This window comes from Pseudorca crassidens, chromosome 12, assembly GCF_039906515.1.
Source record: "Pseudorca crassidens isolate mPseCra1 chromosome 12, mPseCra1.hap1, whole genome shotgun sequence".
Classification (NCBI taxonomy): domain Eukaryota; kingdom Metazoa; phylum Chordata; class Mammalia; order Artiodactyla; family Delphinidae; genus Pseudorca; species Pseudorca crassidens.
In genome coordinates, this window is record NC_090307.1 from 72,640,344 (window position 1) to 72,665,413 (window position 25,070).

Consider the following 25,070-nt stretch of genomic DNA (forward strand, 5'->3'; position numbering starts at 1 on the left):
TCCAGGCAGTAATTATCAAGCCACCTTTGACATGTCTTATTTCAATTTAAATGGAAATGAAGCTCATAGATCTTCCCAGCCCACGATCCCACATGACTGCAGAAATAGAGACACTATTGAAACTCTGAACTTTGAATTACTGAACTTTTGAACCGGACTCTGAAACTTCTCAAGGGGCCTCAGGTTTTGCATCCAAAGAAGTTAAAGTGAGAGAACAACTTATTCCTATGTACCCCTGGTCCCTTCTCTGATCCTCAAGTACAGTATCTCATATCAACACAGTGGGCTTATCTCTTGCCTCTTTCCCCAGCTCTCCATCCCCTGTAAATTTAGTCTTCATCACCAGCTCCTGAGGGTTCTCATCGTCTTGGTCCTCCTCTTCAATCCAGCCCCCTCTCCAATCCACCTTCCATACAGCATCCAAGGGAGAATCTTTTTAATCCAACTGAGTCCTCTCCTGCTTAAGAGACTTCAGTGCCTCTTCACCTCACCAAGTCCAGACTGTGCAGTTGAGCCTATCAAGGTTTTCACAGTCTTTCTTCCAACTCACCTTCCAAGGTTCCTCTCCTTCCATGGCCAACAGTGCACCCACACATCAGTAATTCCCACAGTGCTCAAACATGCCATGTCCTTTCATGCCTCTGTGCCTTTGGACCTACCATTCCTCCACCTGGAGTGCTCTTCTCTACTCTGACAAGTGAACTCCTATTCATCCCTCAAGACCCATTCCACAGCCAACTCTTCTGGGATGGCCTCTCTGGCTCCCCTGGGTAGAATCAGCCACTTTCATCTCTGTGTTTTGGGACAAGTCACTGAGTTAAGCATACACCTCCATCAGACTGTAATTAATTTCCAATTTCTAATTTCCTGCTATACTGAGCTCCTTATGAGTAGGGCTATACTCAGCCTAATATCCCCAATGCCTAATGCAGTAGCTAGAACTTAGAAGTCACCCCATAAATACTCAGCTTTCAATTCTCCCAGCTCTACATTCACGGTGGGGGCCGTAGGCAGCGGGTCTGACCACCACAGGTCTTCAACTCACACAGACATGGGCTTGCAACCCAGCTCCACCACTTGCGGCATGACTGTGAGCAAGCCTGTCACCCACCTCCCTGACCCTCAGTCTCCTCACTTGTAAAGTGGGAGTACTGACAGCATCATTGTGCTGTGGGACTAGCTGAGGATTCATGGGTGGAAGGCGCTTGAAATGTCGGATAAAACACAGCAAGTTTCATGCTCGATAAACATCAGCGCTCTTTCCTGCTCTCAGAATTACTGGGTGACACCTTGTGAAACACAGCAAGCTTGGGGGGTTCTCTTCTCCCCCATTCCATTTCTCCTGGCCCTCCCACACGCCTCATTTAGGCATCTGGTGACCTCAGTCTCACACCCCACTGGCCACACCATTTTAATGCCCCAAACATGGTCCCCCACATCCTTCCAGTCCCCTCTCCACCAGAACACGTTCACATTTTGTACCACTCCACCACTGCCAGGTCCCAAGTCACGCAAACATGCCCCCACATCAGATAAAATCCTGACTGCCAATGTGCCGACCCCCCAGGGCAGGTTAGGTCTCATCCCTGCCAGCATCCGTATGTGTCCAGAGCGTCCCAGGAGAGACGTGGCAAGAGACTGCAGACACTGCCCACAGATACAGGAGTCGGAAAACGGGCCCCGAATAAAGTCACCCAAGCCAGCAGGGACCAAAGTGACCACATCCCAGCAGCTATGCCAGGTAGGCACAGCCAGCGCGAGTCAGCACAGGGGTGAGGTGGAGACCCACACCAGACTCAAGACCTGGCAACGAGCCCCACATCCGCACTGGCTTCCCAGGCACCAACGCGCACACCCTCGAGTCTGTCCCCTCAACTCCATCAATATCAGTTCCCTCCCGATCTTCAACACAGAATACTGTGAGGCTCGAGTCACATTCAGGTGCTTTGTAAACTGACGAGCTGAGCGCACGTGAGACATTATTTATCACACTGCTTCTTCCCTCTTCACATCTTCTTTTTTCAGACACATCTGATGGCCTCATCACAACTAAAGCCCTGGCCGGCGTTCTCAACAAACCAAAGTACCATCACGGATGAACTTGGGTGAGCGGGGAAAGCAATGCCTCCCAGGTAAACCAACCCCCATTAACGGTCTTGTATTATTAGATACGTTCCCCGCAAGAACTGATCAGGGAGAACAAGGACCAGAGAGAGATTGGTATTGGCGATCAAGGCCATCCTGGCTTTCCTTGTGCTTGGACCAGAGACAATGCCGTCTCGCTGAGAAACAGGTGAAGGAGCTACTGTCAGAGAAACCGGTGCGTGCGACACAAACAGCAAAAGACGCTGATAAGCAGCGGGTGGCCAGGCGTGATAACGACCAGAGATGAAGACAGTGACCTCTAGACTTGATTGGCTTCCATCTGTAGAGGCAAGAGGATGTTACAGAGACATGAACACCCTGGCCGCGTTTCAGACTTGGGGAAATCTCCACCCACCAATTGGGAAATGGACATTTTTGCTAGTTATGATTCTCACTTATTCATGCCACTTTTGTGGGACGGTTTCAAATGCTAACTCCTCTAATTCATGGGCACTATGTGGCCTCTGGAGAGGGGTTCTGGATGGATTTTGATTTTCTGGACTGAAGAAGGCTGAGCTAAAAGGCAGGGTTTCTCAACTTCAGCATTACTGCCATTGGGGCCGCATGAATCTTTGCTGGCGGGGGGAAGGGAGTGGTCCTGGGTGTTTCAGATGCTTAGCGGCAACCCCGGCCTCTAACCCACTAGGTATCAGCACCACCCCGTCCCTAAGGTGTGCCAACCAAAAATGTCTCCAGATATTGTAAGATATGATTACTTGAGTGGCAAAATCGACCCCAGGTAGGAGCCAAGCTAAAGGCATAATGGTAGGTGGGAGACATTAATTTAGAAGACACAGACTCTGGATCACACCGATATGAATCTGAATCCTGAATGAGCCACTTCCTGCTGTGTGACCTCATCTTACAAAACATAAACCTCCCCTTCGCGTGACTTCAGAGGCTCTGGAATAAGGAGAGGGTATTATGTAGGGCCAGCCACTCCCAGGGAGGTCCGTGTGCCAGCATCGCCAGGACGCTGGTCACAAACGCGGGCTCTCCGGCCCTGTCCCAGCCCTGCGGACTCAGCTTCTGCCTTTGAACATCCCCGGGTGATCTGTATGCACTGATGCTTGAGAAACACTGGCACTGCGATTAAGAGCATAGGTTTTAGTGTCATGAGACTGATTCCATATCCCGGTGCCAATCTTTCTTAGCTATCCAGCCTTGGGCAAGTCACTTCACCTCTATGTAAGCCTCTTTAAAATGTGTAAAACAGAGATAAAAATACCACCTCGCTCCAAGGATTGGAAGTGCCCATTTAATGAGATGGGGCACGAGGTGGGCCACAGCACGGACAGGCAGTACGTGTCAGCTCCCAGGCTCCCAGCAGGAAGACTCAGAGATGCTGAAGGAAGCTCCCGCGGTGCACTTTTTTGATCTTCCCTTTGATGGAGTCTAGAATTACAACAGTCACGTGGCTGCTCGTGGTCCATTTAGTCCTTTACGGATCCAGCAGGAAGGAAAAGCAACCCCCAAGCGCTGCGCGCTCTCTCCCCAGCACATCTCAAGGTTACGGCCTGGTGGCACGTGCCTCGGGGAGGGACAGCCTCATCACATCCGCCCCGCAGCTGGGCCCAGGGCTCTCCTGGGTCTGTCCGTCCTGCCCTCGCAGCCGCTCAGGGTCACCTCCTGATTCTCACCCAGAGGCTTGGCTCTGGGGAAGGCAGGCCTGGTTCCAACGGCTTCTCACTGGTTTCCCTCCGTTCAGAGACAGGCTCTCTGGCTTTCTCCCAGCGCCAGGGTGCAAGTCAGCCACAGCCCCTCGAAGCTCTTTCCTCCCCTCATTCCCTCCCTGGAGGCCAGATGCTGTCCTGGGAGAGACATGGTCTGAACTAGGCAAAACCATCCTCAAAACAGCCCCATGTCCGAGTGGGGCCCCAGGAACCTCTAAAGTCGGTCTGTGAGTTTACAACGCAAATCCCAGCACCTGAGGAAATCCTGTCAACTTTTATGTTCCAAACAAGGCGCAAACTCTGGCTCCTGGGATCATATCTGGCCTGTGCCTGTTTTTGTAAATAAAGTTTTATTGGAACACAACTACACTCGTTTGTCTTGTCTACAGCTGCTTTCAGAGTTCAGAGGTTGAGACAGAGGGACTCTGTGGTCCACAAAGCTGAAAGTTTTTACTACCTGGGCCCTGTTCTAAAATCCTGAGGTTCAGACTCCTCTGGTGGCGCAGTGGTTAAGAATCCGCCTGCCAATGCAGAGGACACGGGTTCGAGCACTGGTCCGGGAAGATCCCATGTGCCTTGGAGCAACTACGCCCGTGTGCCACAACTACTGAGCCTGCACTCTAGAGCCTGTGAGCCACAACTACTGAGCCTGTGTGCCACAACTACTGAAGCCCACGCACCACAATTACTGAAGCCTGTGTGGCTAGAGCTCGTGCTCCGCAACAAGAGAAGCCACCGCAGTGAGAAGCCCGCGCACCGCAACAAAGAGTAACCTCGCTCGCCACTGCTAGAGAAAGCCCGCAGGCAACAAGGAAGACCCAACGCAGCCAAAAAACAAAACCAAAAAATAGCAGGTTCTCAGTTTTTTTGCATATGCAAATGTCTCACCGCAGTAGATAGCTGAACCCTTCCTGGGTGTGTGGTTAACTTTTGGGCCCCGCCCTGGAAGGGTTAAGAAGAAAGTGATTCTTCTTAAAGAATCAGAAGAAAGGAAGAAGAAGAAAAAAGGAAGTAGACGGTGTCACTGGGGGAAAAAGACACAGAAGCAAAACCACCAAATCACTGATACAAAGGCAGGGACCCTAAGCTAAACTGGGCAGCGGACGGTGTGATTAGGGTCTGGATGGGAGGAGCCCTGTGTCTCCCTTCTCGGCCTCCTGCTCCTCACCTGAAACAGAGTCAGGGTGAAGCGCCTACATCAGGGCTCTTCCTGTCTGTGTGGGTCACCTGAGGGTCTTGTTAAAATGCAGATCATGGGGCTTCCCTGGTGGCGCAGCAGTTGAGAGTCCGCCTGACGATGCAGGGGACACAGGTTCGTGCCCCGGTCCGGGAAGATCCCACATGCCGCAGAGCGGCTGGGCCCGTGAGCCATGGCCGCTGAGCCTGCGCGTCCGGAGCCTGTGCTCCGCAACGGGAGAGGCCACAACAGTGAGAGGCCCGCGTAACGCAAAAAAAAAAAAAAAAAAAAATGCAGATCATGACTCAAAGGTGTGGGATGGGGCCTGAGGTCCTACAGCCAAGGCTGCTGGTCTGAGAATGACATTTTGATTTGGAGGTAGGTCACGGGGACTTTGGGAGAAGTAAATGGCAGAATGTACAAACCACGTTTAGGCCTGGCACAAATGGTAGGCTGTTATAGAAATAATAATCATAACAGCCACAACAATGACAACAGTAATAAGTAAATACAAACTATACATAACCCAACTTAAAATCAACCTCCAGCTGACGTCCATAACAGAAACAATAAACATGTAAATCCACGGAGTCGCAAAGCAGGGCTGTGTTTACCCTTCTCCTACAAAGAGCAACCTCCCCCCACCCCACCCCGGTCAAGTGGGTCTTAACTATTAGCATCATCACGCAAACGTCAGAACTATCCTGAAGACCTTGTCTAAAAATCGCAGTTAAAACACAGAGATAATATTAGCTTTGAAACACAGTGTCCTTGACCTGCAGACACAGTCTTCAATGTTGGCCTCACGTTAAACTACCCTCATTAGCTACTCATTCTAACAAGAGACGTGTGTACACAGAAACTTGATTTGTGTCCTTGTGATGGAGATGGGTGGGCTGAGCCAGGGGCAGCATCCTGGCGTGGGAGGGCCCTGGTAGAAACAGACAACAGAAGGACCATCCTTGGGAAACTCAGAGCCGCTAGAACTTCAAATGAGCTACAGAAATAGTGGCATCACCAATCCTGTCCCCATAGAAGGTGCCAACAGGAAGGCTTCAGGCATCCGTCTTTCATCAGGTTTACTCCCTCGTGATTTTTAGCAGGGGTGAGGAGGTGGTACTAGGCAGAGTTACACTTCATTGACATTTAATATGTGCAAGACACTCCTCTAATATCCAGGTTACCTTAGAGCCCATTTTACAGATGAGGAAACTGAGACTCAAAGAAAGCAGGTGACTTGCCCTGTACACACAGTCTGGAAGGGCTAGAGCCATGATTTAAATCTAGTTCTGCTATGCATTCCCTACTCCGCTTTTCCTTCCAAAGGAGCTTAGAGCAGCAGCTGGCAAACCACAGCCTAGGGGCCAAATCTGGCCCACTGCCAGTCTGTCTTTGTAAATAAAGGTTTATTGGAACACACATGCTCATTCATTGAGGTACGGTCTTTGGCTGCTTTTGTGCTACAGCAAAGTTGAGTAGTTGCGACAGACACAGTACGGCCTGCAAAGTCTAAACTATATTTACTACCGGTCCTTCACATAAAACATTTGCTGATTCCTGGCATAGCACATTTCATTGCTACTGCATACAACCTCGTGCGGTTTGGCCACCCTCTCAGAAGAAGTGAAAACCATCTTATTTCCCGAGTTCTTTTCCTTTTGTTTGCTGAGAAGTCATATCAGTCGTCTTTTTTCCCCCACCTGCAATTAGCTCATAAAGGCTAGAGCCTGAAGGATTCCTCCTGGGTGTTTGCTTATAAGCCTCCTTCCAGCAGGACGCTGCATATCTAAACCACTGCCGAACTTTAATAACAGCATCGACTGCATCACCTCCCATCAAAAGCGAACAGGAAGCCTGGCTCGGCTGCCCAGCTGGGTGGATGTCAGTTGCGGACAGCTGCAAATTGCCTGAACAAGGACAGATGTAGCTTGTCTCTGCCTTTCTTCTTCCATGTGAAAACTTTTCGGGGTGAAGATTAGACTGCTCTTAGGGAAATGAATGTGTTGATTCTAATTATGTGAGCCGGCAGGCGGCAGAGGTGACATGCAGCAGGATGGGCGCCAGGTCATCTACCTGGAATGCAGCCAAGGCAAGACTGGACGAAGAACAGAATTCCAGTGAAGCTGGTGCCCAGGCCACTGAGCACAAAAGGAGGCACCTATGAACCTATGGGTCACAGGGGTGGGGGGACAGCACGTGGGGGACAGAATTCCCAGAACTGTCCAACTGGAAATGATTTAACCACTGCCTAGGCTTATACCTCTGCTCTAAAGCTCAGAGCTTGCCTGTTCTCGAGGGGGGCTCTTCTGTACTCTCTGCTCTGGGTCTCACTCTCATGGTGATGCTGGTGGTGACGATGATGGTAGTGATGAGAATGAGGATGGTGATGATGGTGATGGTGAGTGATGATGGTGATGGTGAGTGATGATGGCAATGGTGGTAGTGGTGATGATGGAGGTGACGGTGATGATGACTGCTTGGTCTGAACGTTGGCCCTCCACTCCATTCATATTTTGAAATCCTAACCTCCAAGGGGATGGTATTAGTAGGTGGGGCCTCTGGAAGTGACCAGGTCATGAGGATAGTGCCCTCATGAATGGAATTAGAAGGCAGAGACAGTCCTAGACCCTTCCAGTATGTGAGGACACAGCAAGAAGGCACCAGCTATGAACCAGGCAGAGAACCCTCGCCAAAATGCGACCATGCTGGTGCCGTGACCTTGGACTTCCCAACCTCCAGAACTGTGAGTGGTAAATTTCTGTTGTTTGTAAGCCACCCGGTCTATGGTGTTTTGTTATGGCAGCCTGAACGAATTAAGGCAGTGGTAACGATGAGGATGTGACAGTGAGTTTGCTTTATGTCCTGTGATAAGCATTTAAATGCATTATTTCATTAAATCCGCCTTGAAATGATGTGATGGAGTTGCAATGACTATCCCTATTTTATAAGATAACAGAGACACAGAAGGTGAGCATCTTGACCAAAGGCGCACAGTAGGGAAGTGCCGGCACTGAGATTTGCACCTCGTCTCCTGACTCCTAGTCCTCTGCCACTTCTGTCAAGCTCCTACTTCGTCTGGCGTGCATTTTTTATGCCTCCTATGTGCCAAACAATGTTTGAGGGCAAAAGTAAGCAAATTTTTTTTTTCTGATAAACTCCGTTTGCTTAAGCCAGTTCGAGGTTTGTCACTTACAACCAAAGGAGCTGTAATTTAGACCACTTCACTCATCCATTTCTATTTCTACATGCTTGCAATTCCAAATCAGCCAATTCTCCCCCAAAAAACATTTTCTTTACCATTGCTTGGTCTGTCCTCAAGTTCTGAGGTCTCCATCTACTTTCTCATTGTTTAAGTTCAGCCACAAAAGACAAAAAAAAAAAAAGAAAAAGAAAAAGGGCACCAGAAAGAGATGAATTGTTTTTCAAACCAAATTATAGTCTGGAAATGAATTTAAAACATTAAGAGTCTGATCTGGGGCTCCCTGGGACCACTATCGCCTGAAGATGTCCAACTGGGACAATGATTGTGCTTTCAGTTGTGAAGATTAACCTTCCCAAGCCTCTCTGACATGCAGTTAAGTGTGGCTTAATCTCATCTAAACAATTCCAATTGGATTTATTTTAATAATTTAATGTACACCTGCACCGCTCAATGTCTCCTCCCACTTTTTTTTTTTTTTAAGTAACTTTGGGAGGTTAAGTTACTCTGATTTCCACAAGTCTAAGGTGACGAAAGTTCAACTGATGAAGTCTCTGGGGACAAGGCTGGTATTTGCTCTTCTGTTTGCCACCTCCAGACTCCACCCGCTATTTGTAATTGGTATTAGCAACTTTCAATTCTGATTAATTACTGGAGCGTCTGTTTCCATTCGTGGCGCTTTCACTTGTGGCAGAAACAAAGCCACAAGTCAGGGAGTAATAGACCCAATTATTCCTAGGTAGGCTTCTGTTAATAGATTTTATTATCTAGATATCTCATCTCAGAGGCAGACGCAAAGAAACTCATTTTGTTAGATGATAACACCTCTTGAATTGAGACAAGCACATTCACCACCTGGGATCAGGAGAGCTTGGAAAAATTCCGTTTCAGAAATATGTGTGGGGCTGGCAACACCCGGTTCTAAGTCCCTTTTAGGACCAAGTTTCTTTTGTATGGAAACCTTTGTGGGGAGACAAGCAGAGGAGCCCACAGTGCCTGGAAGTGGGGATGATACAAAGGCCCACGTTCTCCCCTGCCAGCTGAGAGCACAGGAGGCCGTGACTAGTGGGGAGGGAAGCAGTGTGTGAACCGGGAGTTTATAAACGCGTTGGGCCATTTTGGATCGTACTGAGATAACGGGACAGTAATTAGGAGAGCTATCTCCCTGTCAAGAGAGCTATAAAAGGTGTTATTTATACCCTGCTCATGGCCCCAAATGCCCTCCACATGGAATGCCTTTTTAAATACTTCAGTTCTCAGCCAAATTACTTCATCTTTATGCTCTGAAGTTAAAAGACACTGGCGGGAGAAAAACCCTGAGAGCTTTTTAAAATGAAACCCTTAATTCTGGGTTTGGTGGACATACCTCCGGGGGGGGGGGGGGCAGGTGGTGGGAGGGGTCTGTGTTCTGACCTAGAGTTTGAAAACATGGGTCTTTGGGCGGCCAAAAAACAAAACAAACCAAAAGCGAAAACAAACACGAAAACTAAACAGAATCTGGCTTTGGGCTTCCTGAAGCCCTTACCAGCTATGGCCAGATTCTCGGAAGACAGGAGAAAGAGAATCAGAGGGGAAGACGCAGCAGCCCGCACGCCTGCAGGGACAGTTATGTGACAGGCAGAGCGAGACGCATGGTGTGGATTACTCGCTTCAGTCTCTCTAAGTAGATCTGATCACACCCATTTCATACATGAGGTGAAAGAACGTCCTCCTCAAGAGGACAGAGTTCTCATAGTGAAGTAATCTGGCTTAAAAAGAGACAGTCAGTGAGCGATGAGATTGGATGTGAGAGCCTTCGGACTCCACGCTTCTGCTGCTTCTACTCCGAACCAGGGCAGGGCGACCCCACCCCAAGGAGACTCCCATAGACTGGCAAGAGCTGAGTGCTGCGTTTTCAGGAATTTTGCGAGCCAGCTGTTACACAAATACGTATTATTAAAAATTGAATGTCAACTTACAATTAAATAAATCACATTAAAGACAAAGGTAACACATACTCAAAACACACTGCTTCCTAATTTTACTAACATTCTGCCCATGCTTTTGAAGTTGGTTTTGTCCATCATGTCTGTCCAGTGGAGATGCCATGTAACAGTACTGCTGGGCGTGGCTTCCCAACATCGTTAGCTGGAAACCAGCCCCGGGGGGGAAGATTTACACCACAGAGACTGGAAAACACTACATACCAACTGGGATTCCACCTAGGCTGGAGAGCCAGTCGTTAACCCTCTGCCAGAACACCGCCGCCCCAAGCTCTTCTCCTGGCGATCTAGCAGAGTCTTCCCAGATCCCAGTTCAAGGTGAACCTCTCCATTGCATCCATGGGAGGCTTTCTCCTCACAGGAAAATTCACCAACACAGAAGGGAGACATCCCCTCATCTCTTTTAGGCCTCACATTGTTTTCATTTTTCCCCCCGAAAGTGGAAAATATACCCCAGAGTAACACCAAATAAATAATTCATGAACCATATATAATTGATGCTAGGTTTAAAAGAAGTAGAGCCGTGAGTGGTTGTCTATTAACTATTTATGACTGCTCGGGCTGCTGACAAGCCAGGCTTGGAGCCCAGGTCTCACGCATGCTCCCATGTTTTATTTAAACATTATTAAAAGCACACAGCCTGCAGCGAGGCCTTCCGTTCCACTGAGAATTAGACTCTGCTGCGAAGTCACCTCTGGGTCTCGGAAAGGTTAGGACTGGCTTTTGCTGGAATGGCTACTGTCTTTTTCCTTCATGTGGAGGGTGTTAGGCTGCCTCTTCTGCCCACCCTTGAATTTTTCTCTTTTGATGTGACCCCCACTCCAGTTTTTCTGTGACCTGGGGCACATCACATCACCCCTCTGCCCTGAGTCTCAGTTTGACCATCCGTAAAATGGGGAGTATCAAAGGCGTTTACCTTAAGGGTTACTGTGAGGATGAGATCAGAGCAGTGATTATTAATAGGGTGGCTTTGCTCCCCAGGGTATATCTGGCAAGGTCTGAAGGTTTTTTTTTTTTTTTTTTTTTGGTCACACATCTGCCTTTATTGTGAGCAGCCGATGGGACACTTCCGGCATAGTAAAAAAAAAATCAATTTACAAAAGCAGGGATTCAGTGAAGCCGCTTGGTTGGAAGCCTTGGGAGCTCATACGCAGATGCAGACCCAGAGCAGCAGGAAGAGACTCCAAAGCCCATGAAGAGTGAGGCCACTAAGGCGATGAGGAGCTCTTTGTGGATACCCCGAGTGGGCGTGGTGGAGGTGACCTCCTAAGGGAAGGACCAGGCGGTGAAGAACAGGCTAATGGCCAACAGCACCACGGTCAGATGCGGACAGACAGCCGGGTTCACTGGGCTGCTGTATCTGCTCATGTCCCCAAGCTCCGTTCTGCCGGGCCCAGGGTAACCCACCACTCCGCCACCGGGGGAGATAGTTTTGATTGTGAAGACTTGGGTGGGGAGCTACTGCATCTGGTGCGTAGAGGCCAGAGATGTTGCTAATATCCAACACGGCACAGGACAGCCCCACGTCAGACAGTCATTCAGCCCAGAGTCAACAGTGCCGAGACTGAGAAGCCCACGGCACAGGACAGCCCCACGTCAGACAGTCATTCAGCCCAGAGTCAACAATGCCGAGACTGAGAAGCCCACGGCACAGGACAGCCCCACGTCAGACAGTCATTCAGCCCAGAGTCAACAGTGCCGAGACTGAGAAGCCCACGGCACAGGACAGCCCCACGTCAGACAGTCATTCAGCCCAGAGTCAACAGTGCCGAGACTGAGAAGCCCTAGATTACAGCATCAAAGGCAGCATTAATTTTTATGACTCATTTTTAAAAAAGGTACTTGAATGAGGAAATACCGCGTGTCTAAATCTTCTGAGGGAGAGAATGGGCTGGAGCTGGTGAGACCTTGGTCCAGATTCTAACTCAGCCCCTTAACTGGGATTGTGACTTTGGAGAAGTTGCTTCAGTTCTCTGATCTCAGTTTCTTTATTGGTGAAACAGGGATAGTTACCTCAGACAGAGAGGCTTAAAGGAGAGATCTCATGTAAAGTCCTTAACCCAACGCCCAGCACACAGTCAGCGGTGAAGCACTAGCTCTCATCAACTCTGCCCCAGCCATCGTGCGTGCGGGACGGGATGCGGCCGCAGAGCTGGCAGACTTGTGACGAAGTCTGAGTGGACCAAGAAAGAGTCATGGGAGGAGTGAAAAGAAAGGGGAAAGAAAACAAGGGAGCATCTATTAAGTGCCTACTGTGTGCTATCATCGGGCACTTTCACCTACACCATCTCATTTACTCCTAACGGCCTCCCAATGAGATCGGTTGTATTTTGCTCCCAATTTACCGATGGGGAAACTGAGGTTCTGCAGTGTTAACTTAGCCGCCCGAGGTCTCATACTTCAAGTCCAATGCTCTTTCCACCAGCCTGCAGTGAGCTGAGGTGTCCTCCCCAAAATCATATCCACTTGGAGCCTCAGAATGTGACCTTTTTGGAAATAGGGTCTTTGCAGATGTAGTTAGTTAAGATGAGGTAATACTGGATTAGGGGAGCTTTAAATCCAAGGCCTGGTGTTCTTACGAGAAGAGAGGGCACAGAGACAGGGCAGAGAAGAAGCCCATGTGAAGACGGAGGCAGAGATTAAAGTTATGTGGCCGTAGCCAAGGAACGCCCGGAGTCCCCAGAAGCTGGCAGAAGGAGGAAGGAGTCTCCCTTAGAGCCTTCCGAGGGAGTGGCCCCGCTGACACCCTGACTTCAGACTTCTGGCGCCCAGAACTGTGAGACAACACACCTCTACTGTTTTAAGACAACCAGCTTTCGGCAATCTGTTACAGCAGCCCTGAGAAGCTAATACACACCCTCCTTCTCCCCAAGAGGAGCCAGAACGACTGTGTGAGGAAATGAGAGAGAAAGAGAGAGAGAAACCACATGTCCACACCCAGTCAAGTGAGAACTTGTCCAGCAAGAGAAGCAGCGGGAGAGAGCAGGTGGCGGTGGGGGGAGGGAGGGGTTTTGTAGCTGGCGGCCAGTGGGGGAGCTGCAAGGAGAAAGAAGGAGAGAAGTAAGAAAGGCGGAGGTGAAGAGTCTGTGTTTACATCCCGATATGTGGGTTTATCTCTGCCTTTCTGGAGATCTGAACATGGCCCACCACACGGCAGGTGTGCCCTAGACGTTTGCTGAATGCAGGTCAGAGACGATGACGAGGCTGAGACGACCACGATCAGACGGCTGCTTGCGCAAAGCTGCTGGCCAACACTGCACCCTCCATGCAGTCTTCTCCATGTCTCCCGGTTCTACCAAACCACCTTTGCTCGCACATCCCATCCTGTACCAGAAGTATTTAGAGACACATGCATCTCCTCCTCTGGAACTTGAGGTCTCCAGACACACAGTCCCTGGTCCATTCACGTCTGCATCTCCCATAACATCAGGCACAGGGATGGGTACATGGTAGGACGCAAAGTAAAGTGTGTTGATCTGAAAGTTCCAATTTTTAAGATAATTTCTGAGCTGTTCTCTCAAAAGGTAAAACTTCAAAATGCTGTGGAAACTATTCATTCAGCAATTTCTGAGAATCTACCTGTGCCTAACCCTGAACTGGACACCAAAAGTCAAATAAAACCCACACCCCTCTCTCAGGTGCTCCCTGTCTAGGAAGACAAGAACACAAGCAATGACAATAACCCGTATGAATGGGGTGAGCACAAGGCGATGTGGGAACACAGAGGAGGTACGTGACTTAGTGACAGGTGGGGGTAACAGGGAGGGCTTCCTGGAGGTGAGCGCTGACCTGTTCCAGGCTGAGCAGGCGGGCAGAGGGATGCAGGAGAACAAAGGTGATGAGCCCAGAAATGACCTGGCGCTGGGGCCTGACACCTTTGTGCTTGAGTAGATCACGCGAGGTGACGAGAGGCAGACAAGCAAAGGCAGAGGAGGCTACAGAGGCTAGATTTCTGCGAAGAAGCTGAGGCTCTGCTCTGGAGGCAGTGGAGAGCCATGGAAGATTTCTTAGCAGAAGAGCAACACAGTAAGATGTGTCCCTTCTAGAATGACCTTTGGCAGGAAGGAGCCAGAGTGGAGGAACAGTGGGGAGCCAAGATACAAGGTAACTGTACAGGCCCAGACCAGAGGGGCTACAGATTAAAACAGAGACAGAGGACGCGGGGCTGGGACTGGAAAGGATGGATTTGAAAAATACCTCAGTAGGATAAAATCAGCAGGTGTGGCCATTAATCTGTACGCCTCAGAGACAGATGGGCCACCGTGATTTCTAGCTTGGGTCACTGGGTGCTGAGCTAAGAGTGAGCAGAGGCACCATCTAAGGTTTTCAGGGGAAAGTTAAGACTACAGAGAGTCAGGCCAAGGTGCTGAAGGGTAACCCGACAGGTGCAGCCGCCAAAGCCAGTGCATCTGGCTGAAAGCCGGCAGAGGGCAGGCCTTCCTGCCACCCTCAGCTCTAACTCTCCCAACTGTCCTTGACCGCCCTTGGTCACCCTGACCTGGGGCTGAGGTGGTTTCCCCTGAGCTCTGTTAACTATTGAAAAACAACAGGATATAAACCCACGGATAAGCTGTCTTGCCACCCCAGTGGAAAAAGGACTTGAATGACTTAGAGCCAGAATATTCTTTTCTCCATAATGGTTCCTGGAGTCGCCAGGAACAGTGCATTTACGAAAATTAATGGCAAAACCTCATTTTTCTGCTTTCTGGAAAGAGAAGTTCTATCGGCGGGTAATTGATCCTGATCTGGACACGCCGGTCTGCCAGCCCGCGGTATAAATCATTCACACGGAACAACCCGCGGCCCTTTAAACCAACACCAACAGTGACAGATGGGACAGGGTGGGACAGGCGGAAAGGAACACTGAGGGGAGATCCATCAATATCCTTCCCGCTTCTCACCAGGGCCCAGAGTGTGGAATCCTTTTTGGGGTCTCCACAGCAGAGCCATTTTTCGGCAGGGTTGGGTTGGGAGGGCAACGTGGTGTCCCGGTGAAAGCTTTAGCACTGGACACGCAGGGAAGCCGATCCCAGCTCCGCCACTCCTGACTCTGCAGCCCTGGGCCAGGCACCCCTTGCGTCCATACCTGCTGGGGCGACGTGAGTGTGAAAGAAGATGACATCTGCAAAGAGCCTAAGCCCAGAGCAACTCAGTCAATGTTTGTCCAAGGAATGAAGGAAGGAAGGAAGGTATGCTTGGCCCAGGGAGCTCAGAAATTCACTCTCCCTCCCAGAGAGATGTGAGCTTTAAAAATAGAAGATGAAATGGGCAATGGTTTGCTCAAAGGAGTGATTTGTGGTGATGACCGGGAGCATGATGCCAACTGGTCTTCTAGGAACCCTCCAAATCCCAGCACACAGACCCTTGTTTTGCCTGTGAAATCTCTGAGCGACCACTGCAGAGAAACATATAAAATACACAAGCGATGGCCTTGGCAACATCTCTCCCTTCAGCACGCGCTCCTCAAGGGTGAGGGTGTGTCTTGTTCCCTGTTGGTCCCCAACATCCAGCACTGGGTTTGGCCCAGAGTAAACCCTAGGCATAAAACCAATCGCATGAACGAAAGAACCAGAACCCTGACTGACTGCCTTGCAGGTGAAGTTTATCGAGAACACAGGGCACAGAGAAGCTCCCCCCTTCCCTTACAGGGGTAGGGTGGAGGAAGGGAGATTGGTGGCACAGACATGAACCTGAGAGGTGAGATGTCACCTCCTGGGATGCCTGGAAAAGTGCCAGGATGCCACGCAACGGGAGGGGCCTCACCAACAGCGTTCCTCTGAAAATGACAGTGTTCACTGAACTCTCCCACTGAGCAGCATTCTGTCCACACTGTGAGTGTGTAAAAATCAGGGACCTTATGATTCCCCGCCCCTCCCCTCCAATGCCCATCCCCGTGCCAGGCCCAGAGTTGGTGTTGAATGAATAAATGGATAAATGAGAAAGTAAGAAAATATGATATCCTCTCCTCCCCCAGAGGAAATATCCCAGGGCTCAAAGGCAAGGGGCCTACTTGAGGGCAGGTCGGTTGGTGAGCTCGGGACATCCCCTATTAGGACAGGTCTGCCAGCCTAACACTGTCCCCGTGAGCCCTGCCCATGCACGGAATCACTGCAGAAACAACCGGCTGTGGAAGAACACGCCCTCCCTCCGGAGTGGGCCGAAGGGTGGCCCCCAAAAGTTACGTCCTCCCAGAACCTGTCAATATGGCCTTATCCAGAAAAAGGGTGTTTATGAATGAAATTAAAGTAAGCGCCCTGAGATGAAATCAACTTGGATTTAGAGTGGGCCCTAAATCCAATTACAGGTGGCCTTAGAAGGCAGATGGGTATCTGAGACATACACGCACAGGATGAGGAACCATGTGAAGACAGTGGCAGAGACTGGAGTGACCCGGCCACAAGCCAAGGAACACCCGGAACCACCAGAATTTGGAAGAGCACAGAATTCTGGCCTGGACCCATCAGAGGGAGCATAGACCTGCCAATACTCTGATTTCTGACTTTTGGCCTTCGCAACCGTGAGAGCATGAAATTCTCTTGTTTTAAACCACCCACTTTGTTTTAAACCACCCACTTTGGAGTAAATTTCTAAGACAGCCCTGGAAACTGATACACTGCCCAACCCCAAACACACCAAAATAAAAAGAATAGTTCAGCCTCGGTAAGCTTACCCAGAATCTTACGATGAGAAAACAGAGAAAGATGCAAGTCCCATTTTAGCATACACATAAGCTTGCTTCGCAGTTTTCACCCATATATGGGGGTTGCATTATAATCTTTTCCAGATTTTAGGGCCTTTAAAGATCCGAACATGTCCCTGGGAATGGGGGTAGGGACAGGAAAGTGGGAAGAAAGGGGAGGAGGGGAGAGGAGAGGAGGGAGAGGGAGAGCGAGGAAAAGAGCAGAGGGGAGAGGAGGAAAACCACTATCTGATGTGATGGGAAAGCCTGGTGTCCGGCCAGTTGAAGAAGACATCGGAGGAGGAGTGCTGGGGATGTTCTCTCGCTGCAGCCAGAGATGGCAGGAGGGGACACAGCTGCAAGAGCAGCAGGGCCGGTTAATGAGGAAGTTAGCCCGGCAGTTGGAAGAAAGAGCCTTTCCCTCTCCCAGGGCCAAGGCGGGTGGAGGCGCTGCCAGTCACGGAGCTTGGATCTGTCTGGGAACCTGGGTCTCTGTGCGGAGCCTCACCTCATCCCGACATGACAGCCGGGCTGCTGGCTTGTCAGGGGCAGAGCTATGGGGATGACACTGGCCGCGGGAGGCAGTGGCCCGGGAAACATACTTGCTGCAGGAGGACAAGGTGGTGAGACCTGTCACAAAACCAGAGTGGACAGGGCAGGGAGGAGATGACGACGGTGACTTAAAGCCCTCTGGGCTGAACGGCAGCACGTTCTGGGTTGTCTCAGAGAAGGCTCTATGGTGGAGGGCAAAGGGGGTGCCAGATGCCCCCCAGGCTGCAGAAGCGGAAACCTAGAGGCTCGGGGATATCTGGGCTCGCGGGGAAAAGGAGGAGTGGGCACTCTCAGACGCTCTGTGATCCCCACAGGAAACTGTTCTCAGAAAAATACAGTGAACACTGGAGAAACCTTCCCATTGGGAAGGAAACAAATTTTAAAATGCACCTTGGGCCACACCAGGGGACAGGCATGGCTTAGTGAATAAAAGTAGAGACTACAGAGTTGGGCAGACCTGGGTTCCAAGTCTTACTTGCACGTGGCCTCAGGCAGGTGAATGTACCACTCTGGGCCTCAATCTGGCACGTGTGTCCCCGTGCCTCAGTTTTCCCATCTACTTCACAGTACTGACGGGAAGATTTAAACAAGAAAGGTTTAACTCAGAACCTGGCACATAGCCAGTGCTTAATAAATGGTGGGTTTAGCATGATCTTTTTTATCTTTTATCTTTGTGGTTGCTGTTAACAGCCCAGAAAGACCTCTGACATTTACAAGGTATGACCTTGACTAATTATCTCAGCTCTGTCAAGCCTCAGTTTCCTCATCTGTAAAACGGGATAATAATACTGACTTCACAGGGTTATTATGACGCTTACACGGCATTATGGGTGCTAAGACTCCATGCAAGGGAGACATTTAATAAACATTGGTTCTCTCCTCTTTGCACGAGGCCGCCCTGCCTCTGGAGGAGAATGTGTGAGGCAGGAAGAGAAAGTCCGGAGTTTGAGACACAAACGTAGCTGGAAGTCATCCTGCAGGAGTGAATGCCACTGGCTCACTTTGGACCTGCCCCTGGCCGTTAGCAGCCCACGGCAGTGTCGGCTCACAGCCCATCCCCTTCCGGTTTCTTCCCTGCTTCCGGTCTACCCCCAAAGGCCCCAGGGACCAGGCCCTGAGGCTCCCATTCAGAAGGAAGGAGGGCTCCCCTCCTGAACCCTCCATCACAGGACCACACTCACCAGCTCCATGCACCGCCGGCTGGCCTCGACCTCCCGCTGCACCAGCTCTTCCATGTCCGCCTTCAGCTCCTCCAGGCGCCGCTGGTAATACTGGCTGTTCTCCCTCTGCTGGGACTCGGCCGTGGCTGCCTGTGAGAGCTCCTCACCCATCTTCATCAGGCTGTCCCGAAGCCGGACCACCAGGACCTGCAGCCCGGGCAGAGAGCACACGCCCACCCTGGAGTTAGAAGCCTGGGGCCCGACACAGGATGCTCCAGAAAGAAATCTTTTACTGAGTCTCTGTGCGTTTTTATAAAGTAATCAGGGTAATAATCCTGATTTCTGGTACAAGAATGAAGGAAACATAGAAAATGATAGCTGCTATTCTGAAAGGCAGTGCAGCTTAGTGACAGATGCTGAATTCATGTTCTGGGTTCAAATCCTACCTCTACCTCTTCCTGGCTGTGTGACCTTGGGCGGGTTATTAACCTCTCTGAGAGACAGGATGATGTCCGGGATGCTGTCAGGGTTGAACATGTTAAGTTACGCGGAAGGCTTAGCTTGGTGCCTGGCACACAGGATGGGCTGGGTAAGGGCTGGGAATTAAGATTTATAGCGACCTTCATTCAGCCCAAGGTTTGTGTGGTGGAGTGGCACGGTGGAAAGGACACTATGCCGGCGGTTCCAAATCCCTTCCCCAACATGGATTCTGGTTTCCCGATTTGTAAAATGAGGAAGTTTGAGCAAATAATCTCCCATAAGCCTGAGCTCTAATATTTCATGACATTTTTCTTTGTGTGTGTGTGTGGGGGGGGGGTAGAAATGCACAAGGACACAATGAAACTATGAATAGAGAGAAAAGAGCCGCGAGCATCACTAGTGCTACAGAAAACCAACCCAAGGGCTGTTTTGCAGAATTCATTAGTTGGCCAACAAGTCTGGAACCAATCGATTCTGATGGGTAAATATTCGAGTGATGACATAAAACGCAGCCCACATGAATATTTTAGGTCCCTGCTAAGGACTCTGAGACCCTTTCTGGATCAGAGACTGAATAATGGCCTAAAAGAAAAGCTTTATGATTTGTTTCCTCTTTCCCCTTTCAACTGGAGTTTAGCAACGGTTTCAAAGGGCAACAGGAGGGTCATAAGAAGAGTGGCCCTCCAAGCGTGTCCCCAAGGTACCCCATCTCAAGGACCTGGGATTCTACTAAAATCCAATAACGATGGCAGAGGGAAAAGCGAATTTGGAGACAGAATCTGCCATTTAAAGTTACTCTACAGTTGTTTTCTTCTCTGCTATCACTTGACCATGCTAGAATCAAGCAAAAAATGATATGTGATATAGCTCAAATTATGTATTTAGTCATTTAAAATATAGGAGATCAAAGTTTCATGGTGATCTGCAGAGACGATTATGCCTTGAGGGACCCCTTGAGCAATTCCGAGAAGCACTGAGGGCCAATGCAAAGAATTTTTCTCTGGTCTTCATCCAGAGCAGCCTTCTTAGAGACCAAAAGCCCAACAGGGAAATGGGAGTAAATGTTTCAGAATGAGAAGAGCAGCCTCCCATCGCTCAGACATACCGTCGCCCCCTGGCTGCAGGGAGATTAGAACCTGAGACCAGGATGGAGCGAAGGTCAAGAGTCAATCTCCTCCCGTCACTGACACTACCTGGCTTTATCTTGAATAGCTCGCCTGACCTCTCTGGGGCCATCTTCTCATTCTATCCTGCATGCCCCATGGGGCTGTGATGAACATCATGTGGAATAGCTGATGTGGAAGGTTTTGGCAATGGTGATCTCCTCGGTAAATGTCCCATGCCATTGGTGTACAGAGCTAAATGCAAATACAGTCACTGAACTCCACCCCAGCCCATCCAAGTCTTACCTGTCCTTCAAGGTCCAGCATCAAAGCCACCTCCTCCTGTAAGCCTCCCTGATTCCCCAGCCTGAAAGGACCTCCATCCTCCAAACCTCACAGCCCTCTCCTCCTTAGTATGGGTGTTTATATACATATCTTACCCACATCTCCTACAAAGCTCTATGCTTCTGGAAAGCAGAATCTATTTAATACATCCGTCTTCCACACACCCAACACAAAGCCTAACACACACTAGGGGCAAAATAAATTTCTGCTCAAAACAAGTGTCGGGTGCATACGCGGATGAGTGAGTGGATGGAGATGGGCAGAACTGGATCAGTGGATAAAAACATGGACTGACAGAAGGGTCAAGGTCTGAAGGAAGAAAAAGAATAGAGGAAGAGAAGAATAAATAGAGAAAGGAAGAAGAACAAATGGAAAAGGGGGATGATGGATGGACCAATGATGGTTGATGGAGATGGAGACAGAGGAGGTGACTAGGCTGAGTGAATGGGGAGCCTGTGGGACAGGAAGGAGGGATGGAGGAAGGGAACTCAGGAGATGGATGAGTGATACAGATCCAGACAAAGGCATATGAGTGGGCAGGTGGATGGAGTTTACGTGAAAGCCCTCATAGCTCTAGGCCTGAGCAATATTTACACGCCAACAAGTACCTCAAATCTCTTGATCTGCACTTTCTGGAACCCCGTCTTGTTCTCCAGGTCACAGATGACCGCCTCCTGCCTGCTGACGATGGCTCGGTCCACGGTGGACTGCTCCAGGTACTCAATGCGCATCTGGGCCACCTGCAGCTGGGGACACACCCAAGAAGGCCACTGACCACGTGGCAGCCCCGAGTCCCAGAATCGGGGGTCCCAGCAAGACCCGGGCCCATCCACGCTGCTCCTTCCCCGCTCAGGTGCACAAGCACGAACTGCTGGATCCCAGCTGAGGACCCCACACGGGGCGCTGCCCCTTCCTGTGCCTTCAGCTTCCAACAGGCCTTCCACTCAGTGCCTCTCTTACCTCTTCCTCCTGCCTGATGAAACACCAAGCCAGTCAGTGGACAGCGAGCTTTAGCATCGAGAACACAACCAAGAGCAGGTGTGGGAGCCAAGCACATATTTCGGGGTTCCAAACCTGGCTCCCCACTTTCTAGCTGGGTGTGTCGGGCAAGTCAGTGTCTTCCCTTGAGGCTTGTTTCTTCATTTTTGTGTGTGAAGGAGATCAGTGCCTGGTACACAGCAAGCACCCAGCAAGTGGCCACTCCTGCTGTCATTTTTGTTCCGCTTGCTGTCACTCTGTGCCCAAAGATACTGCTGGAGACTAGGTCACTCTGACAGCCACGCTAAGTGGGCACACGCAATGGTTCTAGAAGAGCTTTGAGAATTTCATGGATGATAGCAACCCACTAGGTAATGAGGGAAATTTAGGGGTGTTTGGAGGAACCATGACTTCAAAGGAAGATGTCACAAAGGATGACCAGACCCTTCTCCTTGGAGCCATTTCTCAGGGGTAGACATCCTGCATGGAATCCCTGATGAGCCTCACTGCGTGGGGCATCTATGGACCCTGAACAAGCATGGGTAGGAGTGTGTGTGTGTGTGTGTGTGTGTGTGTGTGTGTGTGTCCTCTCTCCCCCTCCCCTCCCTCTCCTGTCTCCCCCCCGCTTGGGATTGTCCTCAATCCATCTGTCATGCAACTGACGCTGAGTGAATGAATGAATGACAGTTCCCAGGATCCTCCCCCACAACACGGCGACTCTGAGCATGTACTTGTTCTTGAAGCTTCTGCTTCTCCTTCTTGGCTTCCTCTAGCTGCAGCTGCAGTTCCTGGATCTGCCCAATGTCGGCAGCAGACTGGTAAGACGAAAAATGTCACATTGAGACCACAGGCTTTGCTGGAAGTCCCTTCTCCCCCTGCCCACAGATGTCTACGTGTCACAGAGCATGACAACAGCTGGTTCTAAAGGGCACCTCACATTCTCCCCAGTATCCCTCATCTCGGTGTGCACCCAGTCACTCCCACCACACAGGCCCATAGCTTCGGTCAACTGTCCAGCGCTTTACTGTACACCCTCGAGAGCCCAGACAGAATGAGCTGGCTGCGGCACCAGGACCAGAATTCTGAGGGAAGAGAACTATACTAGGTCAGGTAACTGGGATTCTAGACCTGGATACCAGCCTTGGCAAGCCACAGAACCACTCTGCACCTCAGTATCCCCATCTGTAAACTGGGCTGATAGTCTCTGCTGAGACCCTCTACATAGGGTTTGTCCACAGATTAAAATGAGGCAATGGAGAGTAAAAGTCCTTTAAAAATGAGTTGAACCAAACTGTTGAACGCGACTATCCCCAAAGAAAAGAATTCCAGAGGATAGGAGGGCCCCTAGCTTTCTATTTTCCACAGGTATTTATTATTTAAATTATTTATAATGGGCATATGAATCTACTGCTTCTGTAAATGAACAAATAAACTTCCATTCTGAATGAAAGTAAGTGTGATTCACAGTTGCTATTTACCTGTGTAGCACTTATCCCTCCAAGGTCCTAGCACCAGGGAGTGGCCCGACAACAGCACCTTCTCACTATCCCCACCTACCCCCCCAAGGCCACCAAGCCTTCTTGCAGTGGCAGCCACTACCTGAGCAATGAGGTCCTTGTGCTTCTGCATGAGGTCATTCAGGTCATCCTGATCCTCCTCGATGTGCTTCAGGAGGTCTGCCCTCTCAAACTGCAGCTGGTACAGCTGCTGGTCCACCTGCAGCGGCAGGACGATGGTGGGTGAGAGAAAGGGGGGTAAAGGGGGATACAGGGGGCTGATGAAGAGCAAAGGCGGGGCTGGACTTCCCTAGCGGTCCAGCGGTTAAGACTCTCCGCCTCCAACACAGGTGGCGTGGGTTCAATCCCTGGTCGGGGAACTAAGATCCCACATGCCGTGCAGCCAAACAATTTTTTTAAAAATTAAAAAAAAGAACAAAGGGGGACTTGCCTGTGGGTGTGTCAGGTGAGTGACACAGGCAGACCATGGCTGTGTCAATGAATGCTGTGTGTGTGTGCGTGTGTGTGCGTGTGTGTGTGTGTGTGTGTGTGTGTGTGTGTGTGTACAGTAGGTCTACAATAGATGGCTGGGAGCTGCTTCCAGTGGTGGGCACAGTGTGGGCTCACAATAGATAGCTGTGCTCCCACGTCAGGTGCTGAGCGAACAACAGGCGCGTACTGGAAGCATCCCCGTGGGGCTGAGCACACACTGGGTCCACAGCAGGGCTCCTGGCCTCCCTTCGCACAGGTGAGCACCAGCTGACCCCCACGTGTGCCCTTACACCTCTGTAACGCTCAGCTCTGAGTAGGCTGCCTGTGCTCTCGGAGCGTCCAGCACCCAGTAGGTCTACAATGGATGTCTGTACCTCCAAGTACAGTACAGTGAGTGCCCCGGCCCCTCCTCTAATGCTGCGCACACAGTCGGCCCCCCACCCCGGGAGGGACCGGTACCAGGCTCTTGCTGCGGGTCATGCTCTCCAGCTCGCTGTGCATGTTCTCCAGGTCGGCCGTCAGCGCCTTCTGGGTCTTCAAGGCATCCTCACACTTGGCTTCACTCTGCTGCAGCTGGACCAGGCAGGAGGGGGAGGGGAAAGGGAGAGAGGCCTTGTGATACTGTCTCCTGGAACGTCCCTCCCCTCCAGCCCAGCCCGGCCCCTCCCAGGCAGAAGAGTACTTTACAGGCGACGCCCCCCTCTTCACGGGTGTTCATCAACCCACAGAGGGGGAAGCAGAGGTGTTTGCAGTAGGGGTAGCTGGGTTCTGAGCCCACTCAAAACTGAACTAGCACTGCCCCACGAAGTAAAGCCAGGCCACCCCCAATTCAGGGCCAGGAGCGAGTCCCCAGTTCCATTCAGCAGATATTCGCGCCGCCCCTCAGTGCCAGACATGGGGCTTGCACAGAACAGTCAAGGTGGCCCCTGCCCTCCCGTGGGGGAGACAGGCAGGGACCGGGAGTGACAGCGCCTCTGAGGGCACCAGGAAGGGGAGGGTATGGGGACCCCGGAACACAGGATGGGGGCTGGGAAGCCTTCCTGGAGAAGGTGCGCACAGTTCGTTCACTGGGGACTTGCCAAGTAGACATTTTTAACCAGAGTTGTGAACCCCTTTTAAATGGCAGGCAAAATATTGTGTGTGTGAGCATTTCCTGGTACATGACTTTCACTAGATTCTCGATGGTTAAGAGCCACTGACTCAAAGCTTCTCCTCCTCACTCTCTTTCTCTTCCTTCCGTCCACATGTACACAGCAGGCCTCCTATCCTAGCAAAGTGGGGCCATGGAGATAGGTACAGTGACCTGTGTGGCCCCAGAGACAGACATTCTCCCCCGGAGAGAACACATTCACGCACGAACCCTAAGTTCGTTCTGTGATTGAGTTTCCCCCTGATTTCTGAACCCTAGAATCTCCAAGCAGAAAACCGCCTCATAAATCACTGAAGGCAAACGCTTGAGGTTCAGAGACGGGTGGCATCTTGTCTGAAGTCACAGAGCTACAGGAGCAAAGACACCACTTGTATCGTCCAGACCAGCTCGCTTTCTCAACTGCCAGGCCACTGTCCCTCCCAAACAGTAAATGACATTAAGGCTGGTGCTAACAGGGGA

At 50.6% G+C, this 25,070-nt stretch overlaps 1 protein-coding gene and 1 pseudogene across 3 annotated transcripts in view; both read right to left on the reverse strand.

Moving 5' to 3' along the window:
- Positions 1-25,070, reverse strand: part of MYO18B (myosin XVIIIB) — a 234,393-nt gene that overhangs the window by 43,839 nt on the left and 165,484 nt on the right. For all 3 annotated transcript variants that reach the window (XM_067700414.1, XM_067700413.1, XM_067700412.1), the window contains 5 exons: positions 23,921-24,034; positions 23,073-23,189; positions 22,205-22,288; positions 21,104-21,241; positions 18,589-18,774 (listed from right to left, as the gene is read on the reverse strand). In XM_067700414.1, the coding sequence (XP_067556515.1) occupies positions 18,589-18,774; positions 21,104-21,241; positions 22,205-22,288; positions 23,073-23,189; positions 23,921-24,034 (639 nt within the window). The remainder of the gene's footprint in view (positions 1-18,588; positions 18,775-21,103; positions 21,242-22,204; positions 22,289-23,072; positions 23,190-23,920; positions 24,035-25,070) is intronic.
- On the reverse strand, positions 11,321-11,934 carry LOC137204163 (transmembrane protein 258 pseudogene; annotated as a pseudogene).